At 33.0% G+C, this 20,270-nt stretch overlaps 1 protein-coding gene across 1 annotated transcript; it reads left to right on the top strand.

The window, feature by feature from the left end:
• The first annotated feature begins 5,636 nt into the window (after positions 1–5,636).
• LOC122603439 (tyrosine-protein phosphatase RLPH2-like) lies at positions 5,637–11,598 on the top strand. Its single transcript, XM_043776139.1, has 4 exons — positions 5,637–6,249; positions 10,250–10,317; positions 10,404–10,583; positions 11,299–11,598. The coding sequence occupies exons 1-4, from the start codon at positions 5,712–5,714 to the stop codon at positions 11,467–11,469; spliced, it is 957 nt and encodes a 318-aa protein (XP_043632074.1). The 5' UTR covers positions 5,637–5,711; the 3' UTR covers positions 11,470–11,598.
• Positions 11,599–20,270: the final 8,672 nt, after the last annotated feature.

Here is a 20,270-nt window from a genome sequence, read left to right as displayed (position 1 = left end):
TTATAGCACGTCTCCAACTACCACCGTGGTAATAAATTTTTAGAGTTGGACTGTTGGAGTATTTATGTAGATGGCTTTGTTTTTGAACGTTTTAAATAAAAGTGGCTATATATTAAATATACATGGTCAAAGTACTTTTTTTCGTTCTTGTGGTTTTTCGAATAAACATTTTACATCATCGCCATTAACTTTTGGCTAAAATCGTTCATATGGTTTGCATTTCGTCCTTGGATCCGTTAACCCCCTCACGTGAAAAAGGGCATATATGTCTTTTCACCCATTTGTCCCTATGGTTAAGTGCAAAATTCGTCCTTATGGTTTGTCGTTTTTATATTTTTCATCCTTGTACTTAACAAACCTCCAAACAAAAATTTAATCAAAAACCAAAACAAACTCAAATCAAAAACCTATATATACACCTACATATGAGGATCTAATTTAGTACCGGCCAGTACAACTAATTTAATTTTTTTTTTTAAATTGTTTTAAAACTTACTACAATTTAATGAAAATAGTCAAAATATAATTACAGTTCATTAAAAAAAAATACCAAATAGGTACTTTATAACAAAATACAGGAAAGTTCACAAATTACAAAAAATAACATTAAAGTATTATAAAAATAGTTTTTTAAAAAATTCAAAAAATAAAAAATGTGAATACCGGAACGGTAATACCGAAAATATCAGAAATAGTTGTACCGGGGTACCCTCTGATACCGATATTACGGGTAATACTACCAGTATTTAAAACATTGTGTGTATGTGTTTGCATTTGATAGTGATTGAGCAGATCCTCAAATGTAAATATATAGCTTTTTGTTTTGTTTGGATTATATTGGTACGGTAACTTTTGTTTGAATTGTTTTTTTGTAAACTTTTCTTTGATTTATTAACGTCGAGGACGAAAAATGCAAAAACATAAACCACAGGGACGATATTTGCACTTAACTCTATGAAAAGATGAAAATGCCCTTCACGTGACTTGCATGTGAGGGGGTTAACGGCAAAGTTATAACGGCATGGACGAAATGCAAACCACAGGGACGATTTTAGCCAAATGTTAACGACGAGGATGAAAAATGCTTTGAAAAACCACAGGGACGAAAAAAGTACTTTGGCCTAAATACATCGTTTTGGTAGTTGAACTATTAGACTTGTTTTTACCTTATTTATCGTATAATACTACCTTTGGGTAGGTGGGTACGTAGCTTTTCTTGGAATGGCAAGTGGGTTAGGGGGGAGGGAGTCGATCACGAGATGGGGTGCGAGTTCAAGGGAGATGGAGCGAGCTCAGAGGGTATTGGGTGCGAGCATTGTGAGCTAGTGAGCGAGATCCTTCAGCAAGCTTCAAGCTCACAAAGAGTTGGGTGTAGAAGCAAAAAAGTGACCGTTGCAGGGGGCGAAATGTTAATTATTCAAACGGTCAAGTGACCGTTTTAGGGTGGTATTTTGCCAAAAATTCGAAGATGAAAGTTTCTTCTTGTATGTTTCAAAATACAAATCTCCATTGTATATATATATACATATATCCGGTTTCAAATCGAATGGATCCTAGAAACAATAACACATACGCAAAGATGAAAGGTCGTGGATGGCCAAATCATCAACAACAACCCACACCTTGACAGCCCACAACTCGGCAACCACAACCCACACTACCACACAATCAACAACAACCCATACCTCGGCAGCCACAACCAAAAACTCGACCCCACCACCAAACTCACGTAGCCGGCGACCCATTACATACGAGTGGATCGAGCTCTCAACAATACTATTGACCCGAACCAGTAACACTACTACCACAAAACTCTATTTCTCAACCCAATCAATCTTATTCTATTGATGATTTCGTCCTCCCCATTGCGGATGAGTTCGAACCGTTTCCCGACTATTGCCGAGAAGTATGGTTGGAATTGTGACTTTTAGAAGCATTATCGTATTTTAATATTTGTGTAACGAACTCTTTAATTAATAGTAATGTTAGTTTTTAATATAATTTGGTTAACTATATTCTTGAAAGGTTTAAAATGCAAAATTATTAATGTTAAGGATAAATAATGAAAGTTTAAAGAAAAGGTTGAAAAAAAGGTTGTAGGGTTGAAATGAGATAGAGTAATATGATTGGTTATTTGAAGGGAGATGGGAGGGTTGAACCTTTCACTCCCTCCACCCTTAGTTGTTGTACCTCTCTCCAGCTTTAATTATAATATATTTTAGTTGAGTCTTTTTTAAAAACAATATGAGATTATTAACGATCATTTTCACTCATATATAATTATGATAATATATCCATTATAGATAGAGGTTTATATTTTTTTTTTAAGAAGAAAGTTTAGGTTCAAATATAAGTATATTTGGATTAGATTTAAGAGTAAAATCAAATTTAAGGTAATTTTTAATTGTCGCCGATAGGGTTGATAGTCCATTGGTAAGGTCTTTGACCTTGGAAAGATATACCTGAGTTTGAGTTTTACTTCTCACATTTGTGATGATGGATTAATAAGGGTTTTTTGAGAGTCCTGATTTTTAGCATACGTGTAATTTAAGAGTATGAGTAGTATAGATAGTCGTTAAAAAAATATATATTTAATTGTTAAAATTTCTTTGAAAACATCAATGATACCAAGCCTTTACTTTTTCAATCTTATCTAGTTAGTGTGTGGACTTTTTACAGAAAGAAAAGCATTTATATTTTTCTTATGTAAGACTTTACTTTTTAGCTACTCACATGGTCCGTCAAATTTACGGGACTCAAACATGGACAAAAGGTTGTAGGATGTACATACTTTTCGAAATCATATATTATCTTCTATTATGAAATTTACTCATGTATTAAGATTATTATGATTTTCAAATGATTTTTATAGCTTGTTATCACAAAGCATATGCTAAAATCCAACTAAAAAAATCATTATTTTTTAAATTATATCATGATAGAATGCTTTTAAAAAATCATAGTGTAAATCTTCTCACCTCATCTCAAACCAATAACCCGATGATCATTGGCCCCTAATTTTAACAATTGGCAATTCTGCTCATGTTATTTCCATGTGGTTTTCAATATTCATGGTCTATAATTAGTTTATCCATTTAATTACTTTGAAAATGGGTTAATAATAATATACTCTCTATAAGATAAAAATAAATATCAAATAGAAAAATGATGAAAAAGCCTAATAAATAAACCAAAAAATTAGCCTAACTATAACATTATAACATCTCTCCAACATTTCTATAACCCATTTATCACTTAACTATAATTCCTAATAAACTTTTTCTATAAACCAAACTAGTTAATCAATCTACATATTACCCGGGCAAATGAAAAAAATATGTGTTGCCAGTCACTTTTCGTGACCAAACAACTAATGGTATTGACTTTTTTGCAAAATGTCAAAATCATAAGCATAGGTAGGGATCTTCATCAAACCATTAAACTGTCAAAACCAAACTAAACCGAGGTATTTGGATTGGTTTGGTTATATTGAGTTGTTAAAGTCTGGTTTGACGATTTAAGTTTTGAAAAACCGGATTCCCTGGTCTGATTACAGTTTGAACGAATAACAAATCGTCAAAAACCGGACCGGACCAAAAAATACATGGATACTTAATTCACATATATATTAAAGTTACTGGGGCATTTTTATTTAACATCTATATATCTCTTTAATATGTGAAATATATAATATAATGAATAGTCTTATAATTGTGATTTTTATTTTTTTGTCATATAAAAAGAAGAATTATATAGAAATATGCATAAAATACATTAGAGAAATAAGAAAAAATAAATATAATAAACGAAACCCTCAAACCAGCCAAATCGAACCGACTTATATGGTTTGGTTTGGCCCGGTTAAACAACACACTTGGTTTGATAAATTTTAAAATCAAAATGTCGGTTCAATTTGAAATTTAGTCAAAATTGAACCAAAACGGACCATGAACACTCCCAAGCATAAGCATGTCTCTAAATTTGATTTTTTAAACATTGCTCAAATGTCCACACAATAACTACACACAATAACTACAGACGTTTGCATTAATAGCTTCCACACGTTTCATCATCACAATGGCAAAATTACATGAAATACAGAAACACCTTTAAAATGATCATGAGGATGTAAACGCAAACAACTGTTCACAAAAGGAAAAAATTAGACGTTTGATGCAAATTTAAAATAAGATCCAACATACAAGTATGAAGGTCATTCTTTTCTAAGGAGTCAAATCGAAGTTTGTCCCTACAAACACGAATTGAAGCACTATACTTGTTAAGACAAAAGTTTATGATTAAAAGCAGAGTTCTTCATAGATTATGGATCTTTTTGTTCTAAAAATAGCATTTGCAAACTAATCATTTGGGTTTTCAAAATTCATATACAACTTGTTACCTAAACCTCATAAGGAATCGGGAGAGTTGCTTAGAGTATGTAAGGTTGGGCTGGTCACTAAATCTTAAAAATTAATATATATAATTCTTAAATATAAATATGCAACGCTATTGATAATGGTGAAGATATATATATATATAATTCTTAAAAATAAGCGAGTGACATATTTACTCCTTTTAAATTACTTAATGGCAAATTTTTCCTATTGAGGTTATTAAGTGATAATGTTGAGCTTTTGAAAAAAATTGATGGTAAATTTACTCTTTTATCATATATTAACTAGTATAATAAATAACATATATATCAAAATCATAAGCATAGTTAGTCATGGGTTTGAATTTTTTTGACATGTATATTGAGAGATCCTTGCCAATAATTAGGGCAGACAGACTTTTCTTTTACATTTAGTGATTTAGTTGGTTTCCTTTAGAACGGTAGTCAGACTTCTACCGCCATTCATGCTTTTGGTTTGACTATCTTGGTGGCCTAGTCGATATCTACCAAACGATAAATATGCAACGCCGTTGGGTCCAATCGTCACTGCTATTAGAAAAAGAGTTAATTACCAAAGGCACAAAGATCCAGCTAAACAACACCATCTAAAACCTTAAATCCGAACAATAAGGAACAAAACACCACCAACACCTCCACCCACCGCCACTACTTTTCTTTGTGTCGAAGTTATAGATATAGATCGGAGGCATATACATATATCAGAGATATAGATCGAAAGGTATGGATAGTCTTGCTTCAGAAACCCGTTCTCATAGAAGGAAGTAATGAAGACAATGGCGGTGAAGTGAATGAAGTTCATGAATGTGAGGATTGAAATGTGTGTATGTATGTATGTATATGTATATGTATAAATCTGGTTTTGTTTTTTCTTTATAGTTTTCTTATCTTTGAAGTTAATTATACTTTTGGTCTCTCAACAATTGAAAGGAAGAAAATACTGATAACGTGGTCAACATGTGATTGGTTTTAAATGGACACTGGTAGTGAGTACCAAAAGTGTTGACAAAACAAATATTTTTAGACGAAAAATGTAGTTTTTAAAAGTTAAGGATGAAAGCTACAAGTAACGGTTTTTGACGGGGACAATTTCTGTAATTAACTGAAAAAACAAAAACATATATAGGAAATAAAAAAATTGTATTAGTGTGAAATAAAAGATTTTGTAAGATGCTCTTTAGCCAAACCATTCCCACACACCATTAAAAGATGCCGTTAAAAACCTCCTCCTCTCATTTCACACTAAGCAATAAATTTTCACGAAGGAGAAAAAAAAAAAACAAAAAAAATTCTCAAAATCATGTCTCTTGAAACATCATCATCAATATCAAACACCAACCAAAGAATAGTAATATGCATAGGAGATATCCATGGATACATAACCAAGCTTCAAAACCTCTGGTCAAATATCCAAACCCTCATCCCACCTTCTGATTTCATCAATGCCCACGTCATCTTTCTTGGTGATTACTGTGACCGTGGTCCAGACACTCGATCAGTTCTCGACTTTCTTATTTCACTCCCTTCAAAATACCCAAATCAAACCCATGTGTTTCTTGCCGGAAACCACGACTTTGCGTTCGCGGCGTTTTTGGGTGCAATCCCGCCGCCCCCAGATGGTTCAAGGTTTAGTGACACGTGGGCAGAGTTCGAAATGAATGAAGAAAGGGAAGGTTGGTATAAAGATTTTGGATATGAGAATATGCATTTGCAAGGTAGAAGGTGGGCTGGAAAGATTACTGTTCGGTTTAATGCTGTAAAAGGGACTGAATATCAAGGTTCTATTTATGATGCTGCACCTACTTTTCATTCTTATGGTATTCCTCATGGCTCCCCTGGTATGTATCTATAATCTATATTTATAACTTTTTAGAATTGTTATCTATAATCTATATCTATTTACATCTATCAATGTATGTATATGTATGTTAGTAAATACCTGGAATGACAACATTAAGACCACTTTAGGGCCTTTTTTTAGTCATTATTAAGTAGCTGAATATATAAATAATGTCAGTATATACTAAGTAAAAAAATAGGTAATTAACAGTTATTTTTGATTTTTTGTTTATTAAGTAAAAAAAAACATGAAATTTGACCAGCAACAATAACAACGGTACCCAATCCCGATATAAGCCCGGATATGGGGAAGGTATGTTGTAGACAGACCTTACCCCTACTCAAAGGTAGAGAGGTTGCTTCCAGATCCACCGTAGTGGAAGGGACCTCTGGCCCAGGGTATTACCCTTGAAAAAATAGTCTCGATGACTAGCCCAAGCAAAGCCGAAAGAGAAGAAGAGATCTAGAGAGAAGCCGGAGCGTGCTTAACGGCTCTCTACTTGCTTAGCTAAGTGAATACTATATGCTGGATGTATTAAGTTCTTAGTTATGAAGTCTATTAAGTAAAAAAGATCTAATACGATTATGTACAAATAGTAAAGTATGTTGGCATTTCAGATCTTTATCCCTTAGTCGAAACATTAAGATGTCGAGAGAGGATAAATGACTTATTGTTTGTTAAATAGTGAAGGAAAGTATGCACATTTCTAAGGTAAATAGGTAATAGTTTTTCCTTTTTATGTTACCTAGGGAGGAAGAGTCTTTGAATTAGGTATACATGGTGTAATTGGGGTATTTTATGTGAGTGTTTCCAACCCTTTTCTTTTGTCGCCCCCAGATGTTTACCTAAGGAGGTTTGAACTTGGGTCCACTTGTGAGGACATTATGACGCCTGACCACTAGGCCACCTTGGTGGTGCTTATTATGCATTTATGCATATTTTTAGGCACAACTATTTTTTTTTTCCTGAGAAAAAGGTTTACTTGGTTCCTTAATTATAAGGTGTGGAATACCTCAATTTAAGTAGAACAAAAGATGGGATCGGTGGAAAATATAGTGGATATCCATTTTGTTTTGTATTATGTGGAATTGTATGCTCAATTAGGTTCTGATCAAGGTTCTAACTTTCTTTTACTTAGTTGATTTGACTTGTATTTAAATTAAACTAGAATTGAACCCCGCCTCTGCTCTTTTACTTGGTTGACCTGACTTATATACAAATTAAACTGGAATTTATCCATGCGCACTGCGGCGGGGTTCAATATATATACACACGCTTGTATATATTGGCATTTATATACACACACCGTTGACAATGTAACCTACAAACAACATATCTAATATATGGTGTCAGATGTAATGGTTGAAAACGTTTCAGGTCAATTAACCTGGCGTTGCCCATATTGACCCTCAAATATGACCCATTTCAATCTAAACTCTCAAGCTTCTGCCCTACCCAAAAAGAACATTTGTCCCCCTAAGAATATAGTCTGTAAGACTGTAACTGATTTCATATATATAAACTAAGCAACAAATGCACTTCTGGTTTGGTTTAAAATATATCTTTCTTGTCCACGTTCCATGTTCATACACCTAAACGATAAAATATAAATAAAAAAAAAGGGATAATTGCATATATCCCCAAATATGCCATGTAAATTACATATTTTTCCAACTAAATTTTAAATAACAGATATACCCATTATTTTCTATTAAATAACATATTTACCCATTTACATCTATTTCATCAATTAAATTTTATCTTATGACCATTTTATCCTTCTTCACTTAAACAATTTGATTGATCACTTAAACACTTTGATTGATCACCGGCCACTAAAATCAAAAACTAAAACAAAAACTTACGAACTCCTATGGAGGCCAAATTCTATGTATCCAGTTACATAAACACTTTGATTTATGTGCACAAAGTTTTTGAAAGTATACACTGATAGGCAAGCAGACCACCTCAACGATCCACAACCAAAACCAAATGAGCAGCACACATGGGTCACTTTGATACAGCTGGAGAAATAATCATGTGAAAATATGGGGCTTTTCAACTTCACTCACATAGCTGCTTTTAGTTTGTTTGTTTTTATTTAATTATCACATGTTTTTATGTTATTAATTAGTCTAGGCAGTTATTTCCATTTCCAAAAAAGTGTACTGCAAACGTGTGAAAGCAGTTGGCCTTTTTTCTCTTTTATGTAACATGCTCATATGAATAAAAAGGCAGATTGGAAGTTAAACTTTAGTTTTATTCTCTGATTTAATTTCTGAGAATAAATTAATCAATGCTATCCTAATTGTGGCGAATTAGGAGGTGATCTTTGATAGCTAATTTGTTAAACGTGGTGAGTCTGTATCGTTTTATAAGTTAGTGATTTAGCCAAGCAAATATCTCAAGTGGTGAGGCTGTAACTTGAGATTAGAGTTTTCTGTTCGGGTTTCTTGCTGTCATTTTGAAGGTCCTGGTTATTATACACGTACATATATGAAGTAAAAGACCGACGGTGGATGTTGGTGATAAATATCTGTTGTGTATATGTATGAACATCTTATGTGTTTGTAAGTATATTTGCTTGGCACAATTTCTTATTTGATAAAGGGCATGATTGTCCAATTCATATTAAAAAGTAAGATTGGGTGTATTTGTAATATAAATTTATTGTTGGGGAAATTTGTAATTTACATGCTATTATTGGGTATATATGCAATTAACCCTAAAAATGGAGGTGGGAATTTGTTTGTCTCGCGACAATAGTCTAGCATCACATACTGATCACTAATACTTACCAGTTAAAGTTGGGCTTCATTGAGAAAGCAGAGCAAATCAACGTTCACCAACCACCATGTGGGTGCATCTACAGTTCCACAGCTCCTCCAGCAACCCGTAAGAGGTCCACCATCCTATATAGAAATACATGAGTTATGGTGTTAGGTGAGCAAAAAATTAAAACAAATGCAAAGAGTATTGGCTGGCTCCACAACAACATTAAGAACCTACAAAAAGCAGTAGCATTACAATTGTAGTAACCCAAATCACAAACCTGTTTATATGAGCTAGATAAAGACTTGATAGTAAATACAACTCTCACCATCTGATACGACAGACTCTAATGGCAATATTTAATATGTTTCTTGCAATACCCTGTCAAGGTGCTGATTTGGGTCTTTTCTGTTTAATTTGTCAAAATTAGGTGCTTTGATTATTTTCTGAGATTTAATATTGTTGCTGGTTAATTATAACAGAATATAATTACTTTTGACCTGTGGTATTGGTTAGCTTTGTGCAACAGTAATCCTTCGTTGCTCTGAGATGACTTCTTTGTAGTGTTAACTTCTTTGTAGTCATTTTGGGTGAATGAATTAGTTCATACTTACATGGAATCCTGGGTGAAAATAGAAGTTGAATTCTAATATCATATTGCTGGTTAATCATATTTAAATTAAATTACTTTTGACCTGTGGTATTGGTTGGCTTTGTGTAATTCAACAGTAATCCTTCGTTAATCTGGGATGACTTATTTGTAGTCATTTTGGGGTGAATGAATTAGTTCATATCTACATGGAATCCTGGGTGAAAGTAGAAGTTGAAAAGTTTAGCAATGCAAAAGGATAAAACTGAAAAGAGTAGCATACTTTAGTCAAAGTTCTATAATCTGTCGCTGTTTCGACCTCTTTCTAGTTTTATATAACCTTGATACTTCGCTGTCCAATATATGAAAAATCCCATATCAGTTGTTTACCTTGTAACAACGTTTCTTCTCTGACTCCATGTATTAATTTGCTAATATCATATTTATGTATGTAACTTACCAAACATAATGCATATGGTATGTTCAAGTGTTCAACATAGTAGTTTACAATGGTAATTGTAGGCATCAACATTTGAATGAACTCTTGCAAGTTTTGAAAGTCAGTCTTTGACGATTTGACTTCCAAATGTCAAATTATGTTTAACATGTTGCATCATTTGTTCATGGCTTCGTGCAGATTTGATGAAAGCAGTTTCTGATGAACACAAGAAGTTTCTTGCTGATTTGGTTTGGATCCATGAACGAGTTAGATTTTCCTTTAACTTGAAATGCATTTTTATTCTGTACAATATACTAGGTCTCATATCTTAGCTTATAATACATCTGTATAGGATAATGTGTCCATAGAGACAGACAAAGGACTTAAATCCTGTAAATTGATAGCGGTTCATGGCGGTTTGGTTAGAGGAGAGGATGTTGGAGAGCAGATTAAATATTTGAAAGCCAAGGACACCAGGATTCCTAAGGTGGAGCCTCTCAGCGGGAGAAAAAGCGTATGGGACATTCCTGAGGTGACTATACTTGACTTTCAAAATATACAAGGTTTTACTCTTTAAGTTAATAACTATATACAATTAGCTTCATACCAAAAAAGTTATAAATATTTGAACAGACCATCAATTTGGGGGAAATCATCTGTTTAGCATTCAAATTAATAAACTTAGTTTTTCTCAATTATTGTAGAACTTTGATCATTGCATCAATATATCTTCATGTCCTGTCATTTTTAGTTTATTTGTTCTCCTTTTTTGGCCAAAAATGAGTGTATTGACAAGTTTAGTTTTCTAAGCTTTACTAGACTTTTACAATACCTAAGCAAATTCCCAGTAAATTTGTTGACCAAATGTATCTACCTGTCAATTGACTTTACTAAAATATCTATATACATTATGTTGTCTTGTATTATGCAGTTTGACTAAAAATTGATTGTTAGTATCATACTGACAGACTGTTTGTCCATTGACATTTGGCGACTCGTATAACACAGACTAATGTTCTGTATGAATTGCAAGTTGATTGTTAATCTAAATTTGGGGTTTTAGATGTGCATTTAACCTCATCATTGTGATTTGCAGTCATGATGATCAGTTTTGATTGTTTGGATATACTTAGTTTTAAGCCATCGTAAGAAAAACATGAGCACCCCTTTGGAATTACTTGTATAGAATTGCTCATTTAGTATGTTCATAAATCCAAATAAATTCATTTTTGTTTTACATGACTTAGGAGCTATCAAAAACCTCGACAATTGTGGTAAGTGGTCACCATGGTAAGCTTCACGTGGACGGTCTTAGACTAATTATTGATGAAGGTGGTGGACTCGAACAGAATCCCGTGGCTGCAATCGTGCTCCCTTCAAAGACTATTGTTCGCGACACTGATAAATTAGGAGAATGATTACTCACACGATGTACATCACTTGATAGGTTAAAACATAATTCCAAGAGATAAGATATTCATGTATTCTTGTAGAAGCAAATTTTGCAGTTCTTACTATAAATCATAATTGAACACGTTGGGTTTGAATTCAAATTCTCAATATAATTATTGTCCGCTCGAAACCTATTGATCCAAATACGATACGACATCACTCTTAGATGATTTATCTCAGTAATATTGAACTTTAAGTTCAAGAGATTGCCCACCAAGTGCAACATCTTGAGATTAAGAAGTAAAAGAAAAAAGGTAGTAGCTAATAAATCGATGACATAGGCAGATTTTTTTTTTTGTTTGGTCAGAAACTTTATGTCAAACAAACCCTAACACAATCTCAACCTTTGAACACAAAAAAGTGATATACAAACGGAAATCAATCTCGAACCAAGGTGTTGAAACCTTTGGCTTTAATACCAGTTGTAAGTTTTGAGGTCGCTCTCGTTTGTAAAGCGTTAAATTGAGATTGACTAAGGATATGTTGAGGTGCAGCACCCTCAAGATAACCCACGATTTCTATATCACTTTTTTGTGTGTTTAAAATATGTGAATATAAACACTCGTATTTAGTTAACGGTGCAAAGACTCTCAAGACAAGAATACCCGATATGTATCCTACTTTCTAAGCCTAGCTACCATGAATGTGTGTGTTTTTAGGTGTACGTGTAACACGTGAACCTCTTGATTTGTGAGTTCTTAAGCTGTAGTTGTACAAGTCTTACAAATCCTCTCTATTTTGCTTGCTTTGTAAACACTCTCTCTCTCTCTCTCTTTCCCTCTCTCTCTCACACACAAAAACATGCAAACACACACCGGATGTGTTTGGCCAATGCGTGTTTTCCTTTAGGTCTAATAGGTCTAGGGTTTCGACCATTTGCTTGTTCTCACAACACGCAAAACAAACGTGTTTTGCAAGAACACTCAATTCAACCATACTTAAGCAAATTGAAGTTTAATATTTTCATTTATATAAATATAAATCTAATATTAACTCATTACCATTATATGTATTGTTTATATTTGATCATATACCCTGCAAAACAAACAAATGTAACAAACAAATTATCTTTCTCCTATATTTATGTATAGGAAAAGGTTCTTGTGAGAACTAATTGAATTGGAAGAACCATGAGAACCTCTAAGTTATAACTTAATGTTCATATGTGAATGCTATATGTGAACAACTTTGTGCACATATGAACATAAGAAGTTATACCTAATATTACCCATGTGTCATATATGATTAGTTCTCACATGAACCTTACATTATATATATATATATACATATATATAAGCAGTGGTGAAGCTAGAAATTTTTGAGTGGGGGGTCGGGATCTTTTTTTTTTTCCTAACGCTATTTTTCGGGTAATATGTTCGGCTCGATGATTCGATTCGGGTTGGGTCAAAAATTAAATACTACTATTATAAAAAAAAAGTTTCAATCACTAAAAAAACTAAACATTTGTCCAAGACAAGTAAACATTAAAAAAGAGACAAACGGTTGGTACCTGATTTGATTCACTGAAGAAATTAGAATTCAACCTTTCGACCTTTAAGAACCTTGAATTCTTCAATTATGGACTCTGTATCAAACTTGCTAGCAATTTCTTTTTCTATGTAAATCACCATACTGTTTGCTAGATTGTCATCTGACATCTTATTACGTAGGCGAGTCTTGAATATCTTCATTGCCGAAAATTCCCTCTCTGTTGTTGCAGTTGAAACCGGAAGTGTCAAGAGTAGCCGACACACTCTTTCAACCAAATCGTACATGCTATTTTTCCCAGTTTCTACAAGAGTTTGGCAGAGATCAGAAAGGGTTGCTACCTTATTTATCCTTTCAACTTGAACGGTTTTTCCTTATTTGTTCTTCACTTTGTTTTTCTATGAAATTTTCAATGTGTGCTTCTTGATTCACTAAATTAGTAGCAAACATAAATGCCTTTTTGTGTGTTGAAGATTTAATGTGCTTCAACAAAGGACAATTATTCTCATCATTAACCTTTTTCCAATTGTCAAATCCGTCACAACTAAATGCACTATGACCACTTTGCTCATTTAGTTTATCCTTATACAAATAACATAAAAAACAATAAGCCTTGTGTGTTGTTGGAGAATACTCTAACCAATTAGGGAGCATACCAAACCAAACATATTTAAATCGACGAAGATTATTCTTTGGACCTCTAGGCTTTATACACTTCAAGCTTAGGTTGATACACTCCTAATGATATATATGCTAGCCTTACTTGCTCACGTACCTTAACCAGATATTTCCACATTTCAAGTCGTTTAATAGAATCTCTTTCTAGGCTACTAACATCCACTTCATTGATGTTAGGTTGTGGAATTTGTTCATTGCAAGTATCCGGACCAATAACCGGTTCGCTTGTTGAAGCTTTTTGACGTTTATTCTCTTGTTGTTCTTCATCATCAATTCCTTCAACTTGTTCTTCTTGATTCTTTCTTTTAAAAAATGAAGTTATGGTTTTGTTTTTCATATCTTCTTTTAAAATCTGTCCTACAACCACAAAAATTGCAAATAATAATTAACAAATCAAGTAATTAACAACTCAAGTTAATAAATCAAGTAATCAACCCTAATTTCAATTACAATTTACAAGCTTACCCAATATGATAACAATTAACAAAAAAAACACTATCTCAAATTCTCAATTAACAATTAACAATTTCTACTTATATCCCTAATTTTACTAAATCCCTAATTTCTACTAAAAACTAAATCCCTAATTTCAATTAAAACCCTAAATAAAAAACACACATACCTAAAATGGGAGGCTGGTGACTGGTCGGCGGCGACGCCACTGCCGGAGGTCGGACGGCAGCGGGACTGCAGGTGGAGGTGGTCGTGGTCGGCAGGGGACAATAGGGGGAGGACTGGAGATGAGGGAGCGGGAGGAATTGTGAAATTTTTGTCCGGTTTCTTTTTTTTTTTAATTAATGGGCTAAGTTTTTAATTAAGTAATGGGTTTTAGTTTGGGCTAAGTAATTGTGAATGGGCTTATGTAAAATGTAATGGATCAATTTTATTGCTTAGTATATATAAAAAAAAATTCACAATTAAAATGGGGGGTCAAAACCGAGTATATCGGAGTTTTCTTACACGAAAGCAGTATACCCCCTACATTGTAAAAAAAATTTCAGGGGGTCGGCCCCCCCGACCCCTATATAGTTGCACCCCTGTGTATAGGCTTTAGGTAAAATAAAACAAGTATTAAAGTAAAACAAATAAAACAATAGGTTTCTCTTCACTAAAGATCACCGTGCATCATGAAAAATCATCGTGGATGAATTACTTCGTGAATCTTCGTGCATCAATTTGACCATAATCTAAGGGTTAAGATCTCGTCTTATTTGTTTTACAATACCCATATATATATATATATATATATAAACATATGTAGTGATCGACCCAAAGTCTTTAGATCATTAAATATGTGAAGATAATTTTATTAACAGACGGTAATTTCTAATATAAATTAAAAAATTTGATAACAAAATAGACTTCACATCTAAAATGTTTTTGTCACAAACACCAACACATTGTTACCTACACTCCGCCCTTCAAAGGGTTGGTGCACCCGTAAGATTACCTGAACGAGAAATCCAACTAGATTTTTTTAAATTACTAATGATGACAGAAATAAGTATACAAACAAAGGCTAATTAAGTGCGTCGGAATGCACTTAACTAATCTCAAAAAGTTATTGTGTGCACGAACTCTAGGTTTGTTTTATTGTATTAAGGAAACTTGATATTATGTTTATTGTAAACGTAAAATGGGATTATGGATATTTGTAAACGGTTGACTCTCCACGTCAGATGTTTTTTCTATATATAACCCTTAAAAATATTATTTGCTTTATTGCTTATGTGGTCGATAAAGTAATTTATAAATGTTGATTTTCACTTGTACGTATATATCTATATTCATACATACATTTCATGGATATTATACGCTCATTCATTAAAAACCAAACCTCAATCACCGCCATGAATTTCATCTGCCGATAATCAAAGTCGGTAGATGTAAAATATGAATTTCATATGCCGATAATCCATGAATAGATGACATGAATTTAGCCAAACGTCCAAACGTCCCACAAAACCAAACCATGAGCCGATTACCTAAACCTCACATCATCGATTACCTACACTCCTGTAACATCCCAAATTTCGCAGTACTATTATATTACTAAAAGTGATATATATCAAATGAATAGATGTTGAATTATCTAAAAAGCCGTGTAAGTTGCAATCGTGAAAAGGACTAAATTTGTAAAGACTTAAGAAGTGGAGGGCTTAATGTATAAAATGGAAATTAATTCCAACTATAAACTAATATATACATGATCAGTTTAGAAACCACAAAGAAAAGTCGGCAGAGAAGAAAGGAACGAGCAAAGTCGGCGAGAAGGAAAAAGAGAAGAAGAAAAAGAGGAATAGCGGGCTTCGGGTCAAACCAGATATGCCAAATCATTTCTAATAGGCTTTGATTATCATCTTCCTAAGGTATCATTTCTTAGTTTTTTATTCTAATTAATAGTTAAATAAAAATATCCTAGGTCAAGAAAATGTGGCTGTTTAGGTCCATATTAATTTTTTAGTATCTAGGCTCAGCTATGAAACATATATTAAAATTTGGTAAGATTAGGAGATAGTTTTTGTGTCACGTTATGTGACATAAAAGTTAAAGAAAAACTATGATTTTGTAAGGTAATGATGAAATAATGATAACAAAGTGAAAATAATTGGATTGGGAAGTATTGGGCTCACATAAATTAGAAAAGATGATATGTCTCAATATTGATGATTTATATGGATTTTGGTTAATAGGTAACCAAGAATTTCGAGGAATACAAATCTATGCTGTAGCAGGACCACATGTGAGTATATAGGTCTTAAATTGGCAGATTGATTATATTATGGCAGATTACTTGTACGTAAGAGATCGCATATGATGGTATAGTTATATAATGTCGTATTTGTTTAGTTGTTCTAATTGTTGGAAATATTTGTTGAAATTGCCGTTATTAATTAAATAATGCAGGATTGAGTCGTAACATTGAATTATCTGGAACTCGGTTATCTATGTGTGATCCATTTCATATAATCTTGCAGTTGGTGCTAATATAGTAGTAGTTGATATGCAGTCTTGTTTAGTTATGTGATATGGTTTTTGTTAAAATTATGAAGATAAATAAGTCGTAGCAATGATATTGTTGTTTTGATAAGATTATGGAAATTAGCATGATAATAGAGAAGTTAGTGGTAAAATTTGTTGTTATTAAAAATATTAAGTTGATAATGTAATAAGCAGAATCCGTATTCTAGTTGTAAGTTTTAGTTAATAATCAAGCAACTAGAAGAGTAATAGCCAGTAATTGCGGTTAACCATTGTTATTGGCCTTAGATAATGACCGTGCCAAAGGTAGAATTTAAGTCTTTGATGTTGTATATTGAGGAATGATTATAACGTTGAATCGACTTATTTGTGTGCTAGAACACTAAGTAGGCTAGAAATGTGATAGCCATGTCTTTGGATTAACAATGTGTTATCTAGATGTTTGGTTGTGTAAGTGTGTATGTTATTCAACTACACGTGCTTTAGTTGTTATGTGATCGTAGAATTGTGTTAGTCATGTTGTTATGTGTATTTAAATGTTTTGTTGTGTAAGTGTGTATGTTCTGCAATCGCACATGCTTTAATTGTTATGTGATCGTCATGTGATTGTGTGTTGTTAATTTGGATACATAAGGCTAATGTGCAGATTTTGCGGATGTATGCGGATTGACAATGTAGAAGCAGATAATCCTTTGATGCAAATAGTTGTATTATTTACTTTCTTATAGTTTGTTACAATGAATCTATTTTAGCATGTAGAGTCAGAGTTGATTATATGGAGGTTGGCTATATACGTGTAGTCTTGTCCATATAACTGAATAGCTGGCAGATTGTAGTTGCAGACTATCATGCAGTTTATCTCATGCGGTACGATATACACGTAGTTTATATAATGCAGAAGGTTAATATATATACACGCAGTTTATATAACGCAGAAGGTTAATATATATACACGCAGTTTATATAATGCAGAAGGTTAATATGTTTATTTTCTATATATTCACTAAGCGATGTGCTTATTCCTTTAATTATAATGTTGTATGTGCTTATGGATTTAGCGTTTGGTGATGAGCAACCTTAAAGTATGAGCCCTAAGAAGCCATAGTTGTGGATGAGCACTTGTAGAAGGTTTACACAAGTGTTATCTTTAAATTACAACCGAGTATATTATGCTTGTTACATTACTATCCCATATTTTACGAATTTAATGTGTTGATTACTTTAAATTGGTAATGTGGTCGTTAAGCTGAGTCATGTCAAGTAATTTGGTTCTTTATAAATAGGTTGTTTGGATTAAAAATAGCAGGTATGGATTGTTGATATTACAACGAGGTCATGCTGAAATTCTAATTTTTTCCATTGTGTCATTTGATATGAATTAGTATTCGGCATTGTCGAATAACCATGTATGTACTGAATACATATTTATCTATAGAAAGTTAAATGAAGTTTTCTTTATGGGGAAAGGTTAGGTAAAGCATGCAGTACCTATCTTAGATAAAGCAAGGGGTGATTATATAAAATTCAGGGGGAGTTTATGTAAAATTCGGGGGGGGGGGGTGGTTATGTATGTTTATTAAATTCAAAGGTTTAATATGTAACTTTTTTTAATGTGACAGTATCTAAGCTTAGTACGGATCATTTTCCCTTTCTTTATATATATAAAGAAAGGGAATGAAAGGAAAAGAAAAAATAGAAAACAAACATTCTTGAGATTTTTTATGAAAAGAAAAGAAAGGGGAGGGGAGGAAAAGTGAGCCCCTTTTTAAGCCAAAAGTTTCTTGCCAAATATGACATGATTTTGAAGGAAAAGTCCATAGCATATTACTAAATTACTAATTTACCCTCTTTTCTTATTACATATTTATGGAGTGTATGGACATTATTGTAAAATTTTTTCTTCTTCTTTCCCTTTCTTTTCTTATTAACTCAAGAATGTCATTAACTCTTAATTTTCATTTCTTTTCTTTAAGTTTCTTTCCGACTCGAGAATGCCTTTTTTTATATATAATTTCTTTTCTTTTCCTCCCTATCCAATCTTCTCCTTTCTTTTCTTTTAATTTAAACTCAAGAACGCAATGTTAGTATCAACACCATCCCCGTCTGATGATTTTGATGATCTAGCTCTTGATCTCTTAAAGACGTCATTTCAGTCACTGATCTTGTTAAAGCCTGTTTCAAACTATACTCACACACTATATATATATATACATAAACATATGATGACTTCAATCTCCTATATATCGATTAATCGACGGTGACAGTAGTGGCTTCAAAGATGGCACTTGGGATGGAAGGCTAATAATTTTAATATATGACGTATTAGTCAATGGTTGTAAAGGTCAAAATCATGTCATGAAACCATAAATACTTAATTCCTTTTTCTGATTTTACACTCTACCGCCGGAAAAAAGATGACCGGAAGCAAGGGCGGTTCTTTATAGGGACCAGTGGGGGCCCGGGTCACCGCCGTTTTTTCGTGTAGTAGTGCTAATATACCCGTACTTCGTTCAGAAATATTTATATATATCTAGTCGGCCCTCATGGATTTTTTTTAAAAACTTTTGATATGTTCAATAAATTTAATAGTCTATTAAAATTTACCTTTTTAGTTTTTATACCCTACAATCCACTTAGCCCATTAATAATTCTATGTTTTAGGCGTTGTATACATCCCCTTTTTTTGAGTTTCAACAACTAATGTGGGTCTAAATAATTACAAAAACAAAGAATTTGATTTTTTATTTGATGAGGTGACCTTTTTGTGTAACAAGCATCAAGTAGAGATGTCAGATATGAAAGCTCCATGTACATCTACTCAATATCGGTCTCGTAAAAAATATCTTCATGTCACATTTGGACATTACTACCGAGTAGATTTCTTTACAGCCACATTGGATATACAGATACATGAGTTGAATTGTAGATTTATCCAAAGAACTTAAAGATCGTAACGCTGACTTGTAATTCTAGCACCCAGTTCATGCCTTTTGTCTTGGTATTTTCTTAAGTATTTGTAGTTTTTTGTTTGTTAAAAACTATGTATTAGTAATTTGAATGGAAAACTTAGATTATTAGTGTTATTTTTGTTTGACCCGACCCGAATTAGTAAATTACATGACCTAATATAACACTCGGAACATAACGCTAGCAAAAAAAAAAAATTTTTTGGCCCCACCACTAAAACTTTCAAGATCCGTCTTCCGGAAGCACCATGGTGGTCAGAAAAAATGAAGATGTTATTCATTGTAAAGGTTTTTTATTCGGATCTATTTGGTGGTCTTACTTCCTTTTTCTGATTTTGCCTTTTCACCTCATCCATCTGCCGCCGCCGTGACTTCTCACCACCACCATCATTTCCGACCACCTCATCTCTAAACGAACATCATCATCATCATCATCATCATCATCATCATCATCATCATCATCATCATCATCATCATCATCATGGTTTGGACTTTGTACCCATAATCATCTCAATCATCATATACATCAAAAGATATACTTGCTGATAGATAAAAAAGATTGAAAAGGAAAAAGAAACGAAGGGTTTGGTTGTTGTATTGGGGAGACAGAGAGAGATGTGGCCAGAGAAGGAAAAAAAAAAGAAACGTGAAGA

This window comes from Erigeron canadensis, chromosome 6 (assembly GCF_010389155.1).
Source record: "Erigeron canadensis isolate Cc75 chromosome 6, C_canadensis_v1, whole genome shotgun sequence".
Taxonomy (NCBI): Eukaryota; Viridiplantae; Streptophyta; class Magnoliopsida; order Asterales; family Asteraceae; genus Erigeron; species Erigeron canadensis.
Note: the sequence above shows the minus strand (reverse complement) of the source record. Positions and strands in the feature narration are given on the sequence as shown.